This window comes from Vulpes vulpes, chromosome 10, assembly GCF_048418805.1.
Source record: "Vulpes vulpes isolate BD-2025 chromosome 10, VulVul3, whole genome shotgun sequence".
Classification (NCBI taxonomy): Eukaryota; Metazoa; Chordata; class Mammalia; order Carnivora; family Canidae; genus Vulpes; species Vulpes vulpes.
In genome coordinates, this window is record NC_132789.1 from 86,230,923 (window position 1) to 86,251,077 (window position 20,155).

The 20,155-nt window shown below is 32.7% G+C and overlaps 1 protein-coding gene across 10 annotated transcripts in view; it reads right to left on the bottom strand.

Moving 5' to 3' along the window:
• The window catches only part of LRBA (LPS responsive beige-like anchor protein), a 729,491-nt gene that overhangs the window by 415,579 nt on the left and 293,757 nt on the right, over positions 1-20,155 (bottom strand). For all 10 annotated transcript variants that reach the window (XM_072724802.1, XM_072724799.1, XM_072724798.1 and 7 more), the window contains exon 36: positions 14,772-14,880. In XM_072724802.1, coding sequence (XP_072580903.1) covers positions 14,772-14,880 — 109 coding nt within the window. The remainder of the gene's footprint in view (positions 1-14,771; positions 14,881-20,155) is intronic.

The following is a 20,155-nucleotide window of genomic DNA, read 5'->3' on the forward strand; positions in this document are numbered from 1 at the left end:
CCTCTGCCTTGTCTCTGCCTCTCTCTGTCTCTCATGAATGAATAAATAAAATATTTTAAAAAATAGATTTTCGAATATGTTCTTCTATTCTGTGGATTGACTTTTTCTTTCATACTATATTTTAAATTCCAAATATTGTTAGTTTTGATAAAGTCCAATGTATCTTGTATTGTGATGATCAGTTTTAAAGTCTAGAAGACTAGAAGAATTACTATAACTTTGACAAGGAATTAGAGCATGGGTAGGCAATATGTAATTAAGGTTAGAAACATTTAAATTATTTTTTATCTGAGTGAAATGTGGTACAGAATCTAACACTTTTCCACCCAAACCCGTAGTTACCATTTTTTTAAAAAAACCTTATATTTATAAGAAAAAAATAGGTTTTAGTAAAAGAATAAAAATACCAAAACAGAAACTGTGTTACTTCTCCAGGGACATTCTACACTTTGACAATATTCATACATTAGTTATAACCAGAAGTCAATTTTAAATCTTATATTTTAAAAATCAAATTAATAACATAGGCATTGTAATGAATTCTCAATGCTCCACAAAGTGGATATGCCACTATTTACTGATTTTTGATTAACTTTTGGACATTATGACATTTTCTAATATTGTTCTGTTATACTTCTTTGGTGACATTTCCAATGACAGGATTGTTTTCTGCAAATTATTTACATAAAAAATTCTAAATATAGGCCTCATTTCAAAGGAGCTTTCTAAAGTAACTGTACTCAAGTAATAAATAATGTTACAATTAACATATGCATTCAATTTTCCTACTAACTTGCTAGCATACTAGGTTTATAATTTTTTTTTTACCTTGTTTTACATATTCCATTACTGACAACTGGTATTCTTTCCAGTCTCCATTCTTCCCTCCTTTATTTATATTTTTATATATTTAAATATTAATACTTCATTCTTCATCCAAATTATTTCTAACCTATTTTCAGTTTTATTGCTTGTTATTTTGGTCATACAAATGTCTACAATGATGAATTTATAAATCTATTCCTCCTAGATTGACTGGTATTTAGAAACTCCAAAAAATCATCTTCAAAAATCTGTTATGCTATACTCTACTACCAGATCCTTAACACAAATCCAAGTTTAGTTTTCAGAGAGCCAATAATTCATTACTTAACATCTTAAATAACACTCTACTAGTTTACCATTTCTCTGAGTCCTTTAAAAAATCCCCAATGGAAATTTTACCATGGTTATACATCAGAGTATTGTGGTCTGATTAATTACAAAAAAGCTTTAAATATAATTTAAAGTCACATTAGGCCAATTACAAATGCTCAATAAATTTCAAAGTTAGAAACTCTACATACAATATTGGGAAAAAATAGGATGAAACTACTGCTGTCCTCAGAATTATAATCATCTTTAAAAAGGAGTGAAACTAAGTATTCAAACAAACAAAAATGGGTGGGGAAAACCCAAAAAGAATGCAAAAGAATGGAAAACTATAGTTACCAAAGAATGCTAATGAATTAGAAAACAGGAACATCAACTATCAATAAGTAGGTCCAACGCTTGGCTATTTGAAAAATTTTAAAAAGATAATCTATATATTTTATAACAACAGTACATATACAAAAGGATCAACATCACGTATGAATAACTATAAAATCATTTTAAATATAAGAATTGGTTATGTTTTAAAAAATCCTCAATCTGCTAGGATTTAACAATATAAGAGAATCTAAAAAAATTATTGACATATAACATTATTACAGATTCCATAATAAAAATATCTTAATAACGTAAAATAGAAAATTCATTAGGCACCTACAGACATATATATCAACAAAATAGAGTACAAAATCAAAACTGTAGCACTATCCAAATTTGATAAGAATAGGCAAAACATAAATACTTATTTATGGAAGCTAGAATTATAATAATCACTATACACAGAGAGATATACAAAACTACAATTAATATATAAAATAAAAGATGAAGCTCAGGATATACTGACAAGGCGAAGATGCAGTTTTAAGTTAAAACAAACAGCAGGTGCAAAAAACAGTGTGTAGACCATGCATTCATCTGCGTAAAAAGATATGGTGTATTTGTATTCCACATATTGAATATATCTGGGAAAAAAAGCCAAAAAAGTGAAAATGCAGATTCCCATGAGAAAAGCTTGCAATCAAGTTTTCCCCATAACCTCTTTTGTATAGTTAGAAATATGAATATATTAGCAATTTTTTTTAAAGTTTAAAAAAATAGAGATGTCTTTTGCTTAATAGAATACATCAAAGTTTCAAGAATCTATTGCCCCACTCCTAACAATGACAAAATGCAAAGAAATAAAAATGAACTAAATTCTAGAAAGTAACTATTCTTTTGTAGGAGACAACAGGCTCCCAGCTAATTTTATCCCTAGAAGAGCTACAACTTGAATGATCCTTGAAAACATTATGCAATAAAAGAACAGTTACAAAATACCACATATTATATGATACCACAATTTCATTTATATGAAATGACGAGAATGGCCAAAGCTGTAGAAACAGACAGCAGATGAATAACTGTGTAAATATGGAGAAAATGGAGAGTGACTGATAATAGGTAAAGGGTATCTTTTTAGGATAATAAAATCTGTGAGGATGGCACAACTATTCAATACATGAATTCAGTAAAGTCGCAGCATACAAAATTAATACCCAGAAATTGGTAGCATTTCTATACACCAATAACAAAGTAGCAGGAAGAGAAATTAAGAAAATAATCCCATTTATAGTCTCATCAAAAAGAAGACATTACAGATGGCCAAAGACACATGAAAGAATAAAAAAAAAGAATAAAACTCCTAGGAATAAACCTAACCAGGATGTGAAAGACCTGTACCCTGAAAACTAAAACACTGATGAAAGAAATTCAAGATGACGATAACAGAAATTCATGGATTAGAAGATCTAACACTGCTAAAGTGTCCATACTACCCAATGCAATCTATGCATTCAATGCAATCCTTATCAAAATACTAATAAGCATTTTTCATAAAACTAGAACAAGTAATATTAAATTTGTATGGTACCACAAAAGACCCAAAGACCCAAAGCAATCTTGAGAAAGAAGAACAAAGCTGGAGGTATCACATTCTCAGATTTTAAGATATGCTACAAAGTTGTAGTAAATCAAAACAGTATAGTACTGACACAAAGAGACACACAGACCAATGGAGAAGAGAGAGCCCAGAAATAAATCCGTGCTTATACAGTCAATTATCTATGACAGAGGAGGCAAGAATATACAAAGGGGAAAAGACACTCTCTTCAATAAATGGTGTTGGGAAAACTGGACAGCCACATGCAAAAGAATAAAAATGGATTATTCTATTATCTTGCAACATACACAAAAATAAACTCAAAATGCATTAAAGGCCTACACGTAAGACCTGAAACCATAAGACTCCTAGAAAAGAACAACAGGTGGTAATTTCTCTCACATTGGTCTAAGCAACATTTTTCTAGATATATCTCCTACGACAAGGGAAGCAAAAGCAAAAATAAACTATTGGGATTATACCAAAGGAAGAAGCTTTCACACAGCTAATGAAATCATCAATAAAACAAAAAGGCAACCTTCTGAAAAGGAGAAGATATTTGCAATTGATGTGTCCAATAAGAAGTTAATATCCAACTATATGAAGAACTACAAAATTCAATACAAAAAAAAAATCTGAGTAAAAAATAGGCAGACAACCTGAATAGACTTTTATCTAAAGAAGACATTACAGATGGCCAAGGACACATGAAACAATGCTCAACATCACTAACCATCAGGAAAATGCAAATCAAACTCACAATGAGGTATACACCTACCAGAACAGCTAAAACCAAAAAGACAAAAGGAAACAAACAAGTGTTGACAAGAATATGAAGAAAAAGGAACCCTCAGCACTGTTGCCACCAATGTAGATTGGTACAGCTACTGAGGAAAACAGTATGAAGGTTTTGAAAGTATTAAAAATAAAAATACCATATGATCCAGTAATTCTGCTAGTGGGTATATACTAAAAAAATCAAGAACACTAATTCGAAAAGATATGTGTACCCTATGTCTATAGCAGCATTATGTATAATAGCCAGTATAGGGAAGAAACCAAAATGTTCATCAATAGGTAATGTTGAATTTTTAAAAATCTCCTTAGGAGTCTAATTTGGTGAATGGCAACGTTGAGTAAATGAGTAGATTAGAATATGTGTTTTAAAAAGACAATAAGACTGCTTGAATACTTTTGCAACCTCTTATAAGTCTATAATTTTTTCAAGTTAAAGTGAAAAAGAGGGCAGCCCAGGTGGCTCAGTGGTTTAGCGCTGCCTTCAGCCCAGGGCCTGATCCTGGAGACCTGGGATCAAGTCCCGCATCAGGCTTCCTGCATGGAGCCTGCTATTCCCTCTGCCTGTGTCTCTGCCTCTGCCTCTCTCTCTCTCTCTCTCTCTCTCTCTCTCCACCCCCCCCCCCGTATCTCTCATGAATTAATACATAAAATATTTTTTTAAAGTTAAAAAGGAAACAAATAAACAGATGTTAAACCTAGACAATGCATAATATTTCATTATGTTTTTCATTATTATCTAAGCTTTCTATAATAAACATGGATCACTTTTATAACTAGAAAAAAATATTTATTTCAAATAACGGAAGTGACCATCAATCCAAAAAAACAGCAAAGATAAAAAAATTGAAAAGATAAATTGGATAATTCATCATAATTAACCTTAAAATTGGTAGTTTAGGTCTCTAATATTACATTTTCAAATCTGTTTCATATCCCTTCAGAACTGTGAAGCATATGTTGAACAATATATTATTTCAAAAGCAAACACTTCAATGATTCACTAATGCTAGAATATATTTAAATCCTCCATCTAAAATAAAAATATAAATAGAATATGTTTTTTGTTACAAAAAGAAAAAATACATAGATTGCTATATTAAGAATCAAGTCTTTTTATGGCCTTTTTTTCACAAAAACATCTGTTTTTATTACTTCAAAAAGCTGACTGGCCACTAGTTTGCAGTTTCATTGACATTAAGTGAGTTTTATCATATGGTATACAAAACAAAGGAACATTAGTCAAAAAGATATTAAGAAATTCTTACTGAAGTGGATTTTAATTTCCACTGATACCTAAAAATTAAATTATTATGTGACAAAATCAATTACAAGTTTTACAAATCTGTCATGAGTTTAAATAAACTACTTTGATAGACAAATTTTTTTAAAAAAATGTTGTTGTAAAAACTGTATACCCAATACCTATACCATAAACCCTGTTTTATAAACAGGGTTCAATGTTTTGCACAAGATAAATTTTAATAAACACTCCTTTTACTGCTGTTAAGATTAAGAAATGAAGTTAAGATGTACACCTAATCAATGATGTCATGACACTTAAGGAAAATCTACATAAATCAAAGCAGAAGATACCAAGGATACCCCACTCCATTCATAATCATGCAATGAACTAAAGGGATGTGCATTTCAGATCTACAGTGTCACCAATCCACTTATAATAAATGAAACAAGTCAGCTATTTTACAACCACAAATGGTATATTAAATATATGACAACATCTCTTTTTGCAGGAGGAAGTAACTAGCAGTAGATAAAGTTCAGGTGTATCATTAAAGACTGCATAGCATGAATTCAAGGCTGAATATAGATAACCTTTAGAATATAAGCTGTCTAGGAAAAAATATGCATCATATACAACATTTTTGAGGATTTAAGAGCAATATAGTTAGAAATATATGACACATGGGTATGCCTCAGTTAATTGGATTTTTTATATAAACAAAAGGAATTATTTTTTTATGAAAATAAGACTAGTATTTAAAAAAATACATGTTTGGTCTCTTGAATCTCATACGGAACATCTGAATAAATACATTTTCTCTATTAAAAATTTAATAATAAAATTTGTTTAGAAATATTTGTTTTTATTTCAGTATATTATTATGTTTTATATTACTATACAATATTGCAAATCATAACAAGAAGATAAAGATTAAAATGAAAAACTGTACTAGATAAAGTATAAAACTAAATAGCTCAGAATAAAGCTGCTGTATTTGACAAAGATTAAATCCTATTTACACATTCTACAGAAATCTAATAAAATCTGAGCTAAATACATAGATTTCAGATTAAGAGATAAATTGTCTAGATCTGGATTCTAGTTTTAACTATGGGTTATCTCCTTTTTATGCTGTTTTCTCAGTCATAAAATGAGAGATAACAGTTCTACTTCAGGGATTTACTGTAAGGATTAAATTAGTTGAAACCTACAAAGCATCCACAACAGTTCTTCACACAACATAAAGAACTCACACAGTATGAGCTACTGTTGTCACCATATTTCTCATCTGATCTGTGTGCATGTGTAAACGTGTGCACATGCACATACACACATACAGTCTCAGTCCAATAACTTTCTTCTCTTGCATAACAGTGTTTTAGAAATATTTTCCCTCTTCAATTCCATGTTTTCTCCTTCTTCATTCTCTCTCATTCATATACATAAGAACATATATAACACAACTACCATCAAAACTAAAAAATTTTTTTAAAGAATGAACTACAATCTCAACATAGTTACAAAGTAACTTCTCCATATCAATTAGAAAGGACACTAAGAAATAAGATACAGGTTAGAATGATAGGCTGAAATGGCAATTAAGAACTTTTTTCTTCTATTTCTAAAAAATTAGCAAACAAAAAATTTATAAGCAAAAAAAAAAGGAAACTTAATAAAGTTTTTAATAACCAAGCAACAAAAAGAATATAACATACAGCACCAAATATTAAATCATTGGTTGCCATGAAGAAAATAAACCTACTGGAACTAGGGCTAAGGGTGCAGCAAAGTTTAGTTCTTAACCATGTCCCACTTGCCCAAAGCAACACTCTTCATTTGACAAAATTCTGCGAAATGTTCTTAACACCTTCATATATGGAGAGAAACAAACTGAGGAGGTATTGCTATTCCTTGCATCTTCTAATTGAAGATGCTATAAAAACCTACAGTGTAAAAACTGATCAAGCATGAAGCAAGGAAGCAAAAAATATAGGGCTGACTTCCCAGGACAGAAATAGACTCAAGATTACTTTCTGAAATGATGGATAATTATTTAAAACCTAATCATATTTTTCCCTGATGAGAACTGTCCATAGCTTCTAATAAGATGGAACAAACTTGGCAGAAGATTGTTAAAACCCTACAAAAGAATATAAACTTAGGTGTGCTAAGAAAACCTACTCGCCTATTTCAAAGATCTCTCCCTCTCTTCATGATAAGCTGTATAATATCAGATAATGATATTGCAAGAATCAGACTATAGTTCAGAAAGAGAAAAAATTAGCTTTATATACAGTGGAGAGAAGGAAAGAAATCATGAAGATATTGTTTGTCTAAACCAACAGACTATCTAAGCAGAACATTATAAGCGTAAACAAGATGAAAAATAAAAGCATGGTAGTGATACAAACATGTATCACCAATCCATGAATACATAAAAAAATAAACTAAATAACAAAATTTTTATGTAAAACTGAAAGATTCTATACAAATGACTATGAATCCTGAGAGAATGTAACAAAAAAAGGAAATACCCCATGATTATCTTCAAATGAAAATAACAAAAATACAATAAACACACAAAAATAAAAGTTAAAATAAGTGAACAAAATAAAAAGTTGAAGTCCTAAATAAAAACAAAATATAATCATTAGAGACAAATAAATTACAAACATCAGGAACAAAATGAAACACTAAAATTTTAATTACTGATGGCTAGAGATCAAAGAAAGTAAAAAAAGAATTAACTGATAAGACAAAAAGACATATCTGACTGATTATGTTGCTAACTAAAGAAAAAATAAAAGTGAAAAAACACAAAATATTTCCAATCTAATTTCAAGAACGGAAGAGAAAATGTGAATTTGCAGATAATAACAAAAGACCATGTTCCAAGAAAATTTGATAAATGATGTTCAATACTGAGCCATTACTTACTCAGTTCATAAGAAGATGAACTTCATGGGCAAATAAAGAAATATCAGACAGAATAGAAGCAAATCAATTGAGGGCTAGAATTAAGAAACTGTGACTAATAGAAGGGGAGTACTGAATCCACTTAAATATTTTCAATCGCTCAAGTACTATCAGAATTGTGATTGTATCCTATCAAAACACCATGGACTTTCTTCAAAGAGTTGGAACAAATCATCTTAAGATTTGTGTGGAATCAGAAAAGACCCCGAATAGCCAGGGGAATTTTAAAAAAGAAAACCAGAGCTGGGGGCATCACAATACCAGATTTCAGGTTGTACTACAAAGCTGTGATCATCAAGACAGTGTGGTACTGGCACAAAAACAGACACATAGATCAATGGAACAGAAAAGAGAAGCTAGAAATGACCTCTCAACTCTATGGTCAACTAATATTTGACAAAGCAGGAAAGCCTATCCATTGGAAAAAAGACAGTCTCTTCAATAAATGGTGCTGGGAAAATTGGACAGTCACATGCAGAAGAATGAAATTAGACCATTCTCTTACACCAGACACAAAGATAAACTCAAAATGGATGAAAGATCTAAATGTGATACAAGAATCCATCAAAATCCTAGAGAAGAACACAGGCAACACCCTTTCTGAACTCGGCCACAACAACTTCTTGTAAGATACATCTATGAAGGCAAGGGAAACAAAAGCAAAAATGAACTATTGGGACTTCATCAAGATAAGAAGCTTTTGCACAGCAAAGGATACAGTCAACAAAACTAAAAGACAAGCTACAGAATGGGAGAAGATATTTGCAAATGACGTACCAGATAAAGGGCTAGTTTCCAAGATCTATAAAGAACTTATTAAACTCAACACCAAAGAAACAAACAATCCAGTCATGAAATGGGCAAAAGACATGAAGAGAAATCTCACAGAGGAAGACATAGACATGGCCAACAAACACATAAGAAAATGCTCTGCACCCCTTGTTATCAGGGAAATACAAATCAAAACCACAATGAGATACCACCTCACACCAGTGAGAATGGGGAAAATTAACAAGACAGGAAACCACAAATGTTGGAGAGGATGTGGAGAAAGGGGAACCCTCTTGCACTGTTGGTAGGAATGGGAACGGGTACAGCGACTCTGGAAAACTGTGTGGAGGTTCCTCAAAGAGTTAAAAATAGATCTGCCCTACAACCCAGCAATTGCACTGTTGCGGATTTACCCCAAAGACACAGATGCAGTGAAATGCCGGGACACCTGCACCCCAATGTGTATAGCAGCAATGTCCACAATAGCCAAACTGTGGAAGGAGCCTCGATGTCCATCGAAAGATGAATGGATAAAGAAGCTGTGGTCTATATATACTATGGAATACTACTCAGCCATTAGAAACGAAAAATACTCACCATTTGCTTCAATGTGGATGGAACTGGAGGGTACTATGCTGATTGAAATAAGTCAATCGGAGAAGGACAAACATTATATGGTCTCATTCATTTGGGGAATATAAAAAATAGTGAAAGGGAATAAACGGGAAAGGAGTGAAAATATCACAGAGGGTGACAGAACATGAAAGACTCCTAATTCTGGGAAATGAACAAGGGGTGGTGAAAGGGAGGTGGGCAGGTGGTTGGGGTCACTGGGTGATGGGCACTGAGTGGGGCACTTGATGGGATGAGCATTGGGTGATATGCTATATGTCGGCAAATTGAACACCAATAAAAAAAGAATTGTGATTGTAAAACATGAATGTTATATATTTAGACAACATGAAAATTAAAGTACAACTTTAAAATTTTGAGAGTGAACAGAAAAATAATGAAAAAATATGAGAGGACTAATGTCCTCAGCTTTCATAATGGGCTGTGAATTGAAATATGCAATTTAAAAAACAATTGCATGAATAAACCTCTTATATAAAAAAAAAATATCCCACTGACCAGGTAATCTTTTTCATAATTTATAAACTTCTTGTTCTTTGAGAAACTACTGGGTTTTCCTGTACAGAGACCTTTCCTTCTGTTAGAGCTTTGTATGTAACTCTTAGATTACATACAAAGCTGCAATAAAGAGCCTTCTTCGTATATCCTTATATACTTATACTTTATATTTCCAAAAGATATATTGATAGAATAGGATTAGTGGGCCAATGAGTATTTGTGTGTCTATATAATTATCAAAATACATATGGCCAGAATGCCTTACTATAACATTTAAAATGTATATTACCACTAAAAACATAAAAAAAATACCACTGACCACCTACACTTCCTCCTTCAGCAGTACATCACTATATTTACTTATTACTCATTACTTTATCCCAATCTAAGAATAAAGAAATGAAAGATCATGATTTCTGAAGTTTACATTTCCTTGAATATTTGTTTTTATCATTTTATATATTACTGGTTACTTACATTCTTCAATGAAATTCTTATTCAAATTCTCTGAATCTTTGGGTTATTTTTCTCTTATCATTTAATAAAAATTAATAATATAATGAACATATTAGTTTATCAATCTTTCCATACTCCATTATGTCTTCACATGCTGCTGATACCTTTCCTCAGTTTATAGTGTTATGTGTAGTAACAGCTGTTAAATTTTACACTTGCTAAGCATCTGTCTTCTTTAGAATTTTCCCTCATATACCCTATTTCCACTTTTATAGTTTTCCAAATATTTCCGAATTACATGTACTATGTCATCTTTCATTATTTCACAGGGAAGATTTTTTTTGTATATGCTGTCTTTTATAATACTAATTAGTACTATATATCTGGAAAGGCAAGTACATCTTCAGTATTCTTTTTCATAAATCTTAGGGCTATATAAAGGCATTTATTTTCCCATATTAACTGGATATTTAGATATCTGAATATATAATTGGGAAGCACTTAATATTTGGATATTTTTAAAAGGATATTTAAGTATCAAATTACTCCACTGTTTTTCTAATGAGTGGTATGCTAATGGATATTGCACTGACTACATATGTGAGAAAAACCGACAGTTTTGTGACATTAAAATTATTCAATTTTGACTATAAAGGTCATTATGGAGACAACTGAGAAAACATGAATAAGGACTATGGATTAAATAATAACTAGTGTTATACAGGTTATAACCAACGTTAATTTTCTGATTTAATAACTGTAGAATTAAAACAGAAAAAAGGCATAGGAAATTCTCACTGAAAAAATTAAAAATAGAAGATCCCTCTAAAAAAAAAAAAAAAAAAGAAGAAGATCCCTCTGACTTCACCTTGCTCTCAAATTCAGAAAAACAGAAAAAGGGGGAGAAAAGCAAATGTAATAGAACTTTAAGATCACAGAAACAAGGAGAAGGGTGAATAGCTCTTGTACTACTCAGAACCTTTCTATCAGTAATCATTTATTTCAAAATAAAACAATGATTCTCTCTCTCTCTCTCTCTCTCTCTCTCTCTCTCACACACACACACACAGAGCAACAGATACAATCCAGCATAGAATGACTTTCTAGTAGTTTATATTTTGTTTTGTATTAAGCTTTTATAGTTTTGTTCCAAACAGTAACTTCATTCTTATAGAATGTGACCCAAAACAGTATTTTTCTCTTAACTGTAAACAGACTTTATTATTGATTTCCATTTACACTGACCACTGCTGCCCAGTCATCAAATGATACAATTTTTTGCACATTGATCTTACAGCCAATAATTTTACTAAAGTCCCTATTAATTCTAGTAGAAAAATGTTTAAGAATCTCTTAGATTTTTCCTGTACCATAGCATTAGCAATCTGAAATTCTTTTTAATAAATTTATTTTTTATTGGTGTTCAATTTACCAACATACAGAATAACACCCAGTGCTCATCCCGTCAAGTGCCCCCCTCAGTGCCCGTCACCCATTAACCCCCACCTCTTCTGCCCTCCTCCCCTTCCACCACCCCTAGTTCGTTTCCCAGAGTTAGGAGTCTTTATGTTCTGTCTCCCTTTCTGATATTTCCCACACATTTCCTATCCCTTCCCTTATATTCCCTTTCACTATTTTTTATATTCCCCAAATGAATGAGAACATATAATGTTTATCCTTCTCTGATTGACTTACTTCACTCAGCATAATACCCTCCAGTTCCATCCACGTTGAAGCAAATGGTGGGTATTTGTCATTTCTAATGGCTAAGTACAGCCATTAATATTGTATACAATATTCCATTGTATACATAAACCACATCTTCTTTATCCATTCATCTTTCGATGGACACCGAGGCTCCTTCCACAGTTTGGCTATTGTGGATATTGCTGCTAGAAACATTGGGGTGCAGGTGTGGTGGCATTTCATTGCATCTGTATCTTTGGGGTAAATCCCCAACAGTGCAATTGCTGGGTCGTAGGGCAGGTCTATTTTTAACTCTTTGAGGAACCTCCACACAGTTTTCCAGAGTGGCTGCATCATTTCACATTCCCACCAACAGTGTAAGAGGGTTCCCTTTTCTCCGCATCCTCTCCAACATTTGCGGTTTCCTGCCTTGTTAATTTTCCCAATTCTCACTGGTGTGAGGTGGTATCTCATTGTGGTTTTGATTTGTATTTCCCTGATGGCAAGTGATGCAGAGCATTTTCTCATGTGCATGTTGGCCATGTCTATGTCTTCCTCTGTGAGATTTCTCTTCCTGTCTTTTGCCCATTTCATGACTGGATTGTTTGTTTCTTTGGTGTTGAGTTTAATAAGTTCTTTATAGATCTTGGAAACTAGCCCTTTATCTGATACGTCATTTGCAAATATCTTCTCCCATTCTGTAGGTTGTCTTTGAGTTTTGTTGACTGTATCCTTTACTGTGCAAAAGCTTCTTAACTTGATGAAGTCCCAATAGTTCATTTTTGCTTCTGTTTCTTTTGCCTTCGTGGATGTATCTTGCAAGAAGTTACTGTGGCCGAGTTCAAGAAGGGTGTTGCCTGTGTTCTCCTCTAGGATTTTGATGGAGTCTTGTCTCACATTTAGATCTTTCATCCATTTTGAGTTTATCTTTGTGTCTGGTGAAAGAGAGTGTCTAATTTCATTCTTCTGCATGTGACTGTCCAATTTTCCCAGCACCATTTACTGAAGAGACTTTCTTCCAGTGGAGAGTCTTTCCTCCTTTATCGAATATTAGTTGACCATAAGGTCGAGGGTCCACTTCTGGGTTCTCTATTCTGTTCCATTGATCTATGTGTCTGTTTTTGTGCCAGTACCACACTGTCTTGATGACCACAGCTTTGTAGTACTACCTGAAATCTGGCATTGTGATGCCCCCAGCTATGGTTTTCTTTTTTAGAATTCCCCTGGCTATTCGGGGTCTTTTCTGATTCTACACAAATCTTAAAATAATTTGTTCTAACTCTCTGAAGAAAGTCCATGGTATTTTGATAGGGATTGCATTAAACATGTAAATTGCCCTGGGTAACATTGACATTGAAATTCTTATTATGTCTTCTTTTCTTGCATTTACATTAACTATATTTTACGCTTACAAAAACATTCAAGAAATTTTATGTTATAATGACAGTAGGTATCACTTTTTTCGGATTTTAATAAAAATAGCTTTCTCCATTTAAAATGATGTTTAGTAAAGTTTATCATATTCAGACTGTTATATACCTATTTTTCTGTTTTATTAGAGCTAGTTGTTAAAATTTATCATTGGCTTCCTTCTACATTTATTGATACCTTCACATAAGTTTCAATTTTTAATTTGTTGATAATTTATTTTGTAGGTAAATATCTTAATATTAAACCATCTTTAGATTCCATGAGTAAATTCTAAGTAGTCACACTATATAATTCTTTCCTTATATTGTTAAATTGTTGGTTCAAGTTTTAGTTAGAATTTCATACCCATATTCTTACATGAGATTGGTCTTCTAGAGTTTATTTTTCCAGTGTCTTTTTCATGTTGTGACAGTTGTATAAAATTTCTGGGAGTGCATCTTTTTTTATTGTATCAGAAGAATCAGCAACATCTGAATTAACTGCTATAACATTTTCTAAACAATTCAAATGGTACTTTTTAACTTTTTTAATTCTTAGTAAATGTGTCAAATTTTCTACTTCACTTTAGGTGTGAATTTTGATAATTTATATAGCCACAGCACCATTCAATTCCCCCTGTGAATTCACATTTATTACATGTGTTCATGCACAACTGCCAAGATAAGTAGTGGTCCCCAAGATGAGTCTGTCACTGTTCCCCTCTGTGAGGACTCAAAACCAAACAAAAAAGCTGTATGCTCCCTCATTTCCTCAGCTACAAATGTTAGCATGGTCTCAAACCTCAAGGATAAAGAAACTTCATGAACTTAAGTTTCAGCTTCTCCCTAAAACCTGGAATATCTTTTCTCTACCAAAGCAATTTTTCTTCTGCTTGGTTGTCATTTCTGGTTAACTAGCTCTGTCTTGCCCAGAGAGGAGAGAAGTCCTTCACTACTCACATTACTGGAATTTTTGAGCCAAAACCCACTTATATGGTTAAGATGAGGTCAACCAAACACAGAAGCTGTCATGAGGAATTTGTAGATAAAATGGAGTTGAGAACAGAGTGCTACAGATAACTATACTACTATCTTTCCAGAATTCCCCATGACTCTCAAAAATATGAAATTTTTTGATTATATATGTTTGCTTAGACCATTTTACCTACGCAGTTTCCCACAGTTACCATTAAAAATGGCAATTTCCTCAAACCAACCATGTTTCACCTACCTCAAATTCTGCATGTCTGTGAATATCCTCTGCTCGTTGCCTGCTCAGGATAAATTCAGCTTCATTTGCTACTCTTACTAGATGATCCTTCATTGTTTGGCTAAGCAACCTATAAAGAGATGAATACTGTCAAATGAATAAATGTATACACCCATATTATTAATCACTGCTTAAAGTCAATGTATCTTGTTATTTGGGGAAGGAAAGGATGTTTACTCTCCTCTTCTGTCATCATATCCAATGAAATGACATTATGTCACTCTAAATAATTAAAGGATATAACAGCAAAAAGTTATCCTTCTGGCAATAGCAGAATAGCTTTTATCCAACTAGCTATCCAACAAAAACTAAAAGTGCTAGATTAAATTTGTGTTTTAGTCTTTTTTAAGGTACTGGAGAGTTTACAAGGCAGCCACGATTTAAGGAGCCAAGATCTTAGAGAAGAAAGCACACAGAAGACATTCAGCATGACTTTTCTCATTGAAACATTTACTTTTCACAGGTGGAAATAGAGAAGCTAAACAGAAACAGTCTTACAGAGCGAGCTAGGAGTTATAAACTGTCAGGGTGGAGGGATCCTAGTGGATTATCCAGACTTAGAGAAGGAACCCAAGTATATCTTAGGAAATAGAACAGACCAGACCTCAGAGACACAAAAACAGACTCTCAAACAACATTATAGTGAGTTGTACTTAGATTATGTGAAAGCCAAAAAGCGAAACAAAAATTTCAAAATCTCACAAGATGAGAAGAAAAATAAACATACCAATACAGGAGAACTCTATTCCAAACAAATGAAACAGGACAACCTCTCACAAATATTTAAAACTCTCTAGCTTTGAAACAACTCAGTCCTAAATTAACATAATCAGCACCTAGTCTAACTCTTAATCAGAAATCAAAGGAAATCCTTAGTGGAAGATATCATCACCTACAGACTTACACTTACCCCTGTAATTTTAAATATAATTTCCAACAGTCAATCACCAGTTAACAGAAATGGCAAGAGACAATAAAGGAATGAAAACCAAACAGAAGCCAACTTAGACAATTAAGATAGTAAAGTTTCATATCTGAACACTGAAATAAATGTAGTTACAGTTCAGGACAACAGATTCTAAGAAAAAGAATTCCAGTAGAGATTGCAAACTCTAAAACCACTCAACAAGGGGATCCCTGGGTGGCGCAGCGGTTTGGCGCCTGCCTTTGGCCCAGGGCGCGATCCTGGAGACCCGGGATCGAATCCCACATCAGGCTCCCGGTGCTTGGAGCCTGCTTCTTCCTCCGCCTGTGTCTCTGCCTCTCTCTCTCTCTCTCTCTTTCTCTCTCTCTCTGTGACTATCATAAATTAAGAAAAAAAAAACTACTCAACAAAACAAACATGAAATTAAGAATATATTTACCAGCTTATTAATATTAAACTCAAATAAAGAAGTACTTAACTGAAGAATAGGTCAATGACAACTAAACAGAAGCATGGTAAGAAAAATAAATAACAGATACACAGAACATGATAAAAAGGTCTAACATGAACAATTCTGAAGTAAGGAAAGAAGACAAATAATTCAAAAAGAACAATATCTGAAGAGATAATGGGCAACATTTTTTGAAAACTGGGGGAAAAAAACATTGAGCCATATGTTGAAGTGTTACAAACTCCAAGTAGGATCAAAGAATACCACACCTAGTCAAATCATAATAAAACTGTCAGAGGAAAAAAATCTTAATGGCAGCCAGAGAGAGGGAGAAAATGGAAGAGGTAAGGGCACTCCCCTTCCCCCCCTTTCAAAAGAGCAAGAATAAGACTGATGGAAGCCAGATAAGAATGCAATAACCTCTATCAAGTGCTAAACAAAAAAAGCAGCTAAGAACACTATACCCCCAAAAAACACCTTTTAACAATAAAAGTGAAAGTATCCAGAATATAACACTATGAAGAGTCTTTTTTTCTGAAACTCCCTTATCTGCCTAGAAGTAAAGTCTCCCAAAAGAATTCATCTGTCACAAGTCCTCTCCACTGAAGTTTCTCAACCAGGAAAGAATGACTCCTATTAGGTAGACACTTAGAAGTCAGCACCTGGATAGGAAATTGCCTAAAGGGATATTGTCACAAAACTATCTTATCTCCCATCTATTCTCCTAAGGGTTCATTTATTTTTCTTTAAAGTCATTTGTTTTCCCCTAAGTGCCCTCCTTTCTTCCCCCTCACCTATTAAGATAGTATAAAGCCTCAAAATTTAATCTCTTCAAGTGACATCTTTCTATGAATTCTCTTCAACATCCATGAATTTAAAAAGCTGTCTTTTCTCTTACCAATCTTTTCTGAATTTGTTTCACAGGCCCCCAAAGAAAGAACCTAAGAGGACAGAGGAAAAATTTTTCCTCTCAGGCAAAAACAAAATAAGCACATTTAATGACAAACAAAACAGAAAGAAATTGTCAGTGGACAATCCACACTAAAGGGAGTTTTTCAGACAAGGAAAATAATATCAGATTGATGTAACACAATGAAGCAGAAAACAAAAGAAAAAGTCAACATGGGTAAATCTAAAAGAATACTGAATGTTTACAACAATTATAATAATGACTTCTAAAATTCAAAAATGTCATAATGTTTAAATGTATAACAGCACTCAAAGCAAAAGAAATTAAAAGGAATTAGTGTTGTAATGTTCTTTCATTGTCCATGAATTGGTGAAAGAAACAATTTATTTAGTATGTTAACAACTCTATATTCACATTTCAATCCCTAGTAAACCACTAAAGTTATCTAAAATAATGTATAACCAATACACCAATAGAAAAAAAACTAGTTAACAAAAAACATTTACCTCAAAAGAAGGGAAAAAAAGAACACACAAAACATGGAGCAAATAAAAAGGGTACAAATAACAAGAAGGTAAGTTTTAACCAAAATACCTCAGAAATATACAGGAAGGGAACAGATTTAATAATTATGTCAAGTATATTTTTTTTCAAGTATGTGCTGTTTAAACATAAAAGTTTCAATAAAGGTTTTAACAAATGTTGAACATAATTTTTCAAAAATATAAACAACTTGAAAAATAGTGAAAGAAGACTAATGTACTTTTATTAATATAAGAAAAAGTTGGCTTTAAGAAAAAAATTAGAGGTAAAACAATAAATACTTCAAATGTATTTATTTTAAATTTTAATAATTATAATATAATAATTATAAATATAAATTTATAAATGTTCTTAAGAATGTGATTTACAACTGGGTGCAGGAGATATAAAGCTATAGCCTATTTTAAGATGTGATTACAAACCTGATTAAATGGACACATAACATTATAGCCTTTAAGTGAAGAATATTCTTATCATGAAAACATGGATCATATACAAAACAGGCAAAATGCGGGGTCACAAAGAAATCTGTAATGAATTTTAAAGGAAGAAATCATACTGAGTGCATTCTACACAGAACTAAATTGGAAAAAAAAATAACAGAACATTCTGAGCAAAGAAACTCTAGGATGGCCTACAACTTTCCCAACTTTCTAGTGTCCTCAGACTCATTTAATCCTCTCCCTTAGATTGTGGACAGGAGCTATGGCATCCATCTAAGCAAAAAACAAAGTAACATTGAAGAAATACCATTTCCATTATTACATTAAGTAAGAGTCAAACTTCCATTTTACTAGTTGTCTCTCTCTATTGAATCTCCACCCTGATGGCTTAGCTGAAGAAAGCTGCCATGTTATGAGCTGCCTGTGGAGAAGCCCATGTGGTGAGAAGCTGAGTACACTCTTCAGACAACGACAATCAAGGAAGTGAAACGCAATTTCAGAAACTCACAAAGAACTAAATCCTGCCAACAACCAGATGAACTTGGAAGCAGATACTTCCCCAAACATCAGATGAGACTGCAGCCCACAAACACCTTAGCTACAGGCTTATAAGAGAAATTGAAGCAGAGGTGCCAGACAAGTCATGCCCAGAATTCTAATCAACAGAAACTATGAGATAATAAGTGTGTGTTGCTTTAAGGCAAGATTTTGCTAATATTGTTGATGCAGCAATAAGTAATAACTCTTGTTCCCACCAATATTTGAAGTTTATGAATACACCTCTAAATAACCCATGCATGAAAGAAAACTTGATAATGGAAATTAGTAAATGCTTTGAACTGAAAGATATTGGAAAACATCAAATCAAAATGTGGGATTCTGCTAAATCTATGGTTGGAGAGAAATTTATACACTGGATATAGAAGAAACTCTGAAAATAAATTAAGTATTCAACTGAACAAATGAGAAGGAGATCACAGAAAATTCAATATATTGAAATTTTTAAAAGGAGTAGAAATTAATTATGAAATAAAAATGCACTTTAGAAAATCAATAAACTTAAAAGTTGGTTCTTTTAAAAAATTAATAAAATACAAAAGAATATGTAAACAATTAAAATTACTAATTGAATTTAGGTAGATCACTAGACTGAAGTGACCTAGATCACTATAAGTGATAAAATAAATAAAAATCTACTACACTATATTTAGTAGTTACCCAAAAAGTGGAAATAATTTTAAGTATTACTTTCAAAAGCATTAAAAAATCATCAAAATATGTAGGAACTAACCAAATGTGCTAGAACTCTATATTAATAAAAAGAATGCTGAGAGAAGCTAAAGAACACTTAAAGAAATTAAAGAATAATATCGGGATCCCTGGGTGGCACAGTGGTTTGGCGCCTGCCTTTGGCCGAGGGCGCGATCCTGGAGACCCGGGATCGAATCCCACGTCGGGCTCCCGGTGCATGGAGCCTGCTTCTCCCTCTGCCTGTGTGTCTGCCTCTCTCTCTCTCTCTCTCTCTCTCTCTCTCTCTGTGTGACTATCATAAATAAATAAAAATTTAAAAAACAAAACAAAAAAAAAAAGATTAATATCATGTTCATGACAGTGAAAGTGATACTATAAAGATATCAATTCTCCATAAAGTGATGTATAGCTATAACAAATCCCAGTCAAAATTCTAGCAGGTCTTTCTGTGGTACTTCACAAGTTGATTCTAACAGTTATATGAAAATATAAAGACAAAGAATAGCTGAGACATTTTAAAAGAGGAGGAGGAAAGAGAAGAAATAACAATTCTAACAGAGGACTAATACTATCAAATATTAGGACTTATTATAAAGATCGAGACAGTGTAGTACTGGGCCATTAATCAAGATAGCATAGTATTGGGGCAAAGACAGATAAACAGACCAATCCTTCAGAGGAGAACATCCAGAAACAGATTCACACATATGTGCTCACCAGATTTAAGATAAAGGTACTATTGCAATAAGGAGGAAGGAGATGGGATTTTTCAGTAACTGGTCCGGGAACAATCAATCATAATCATATAAACAAAATTAACCT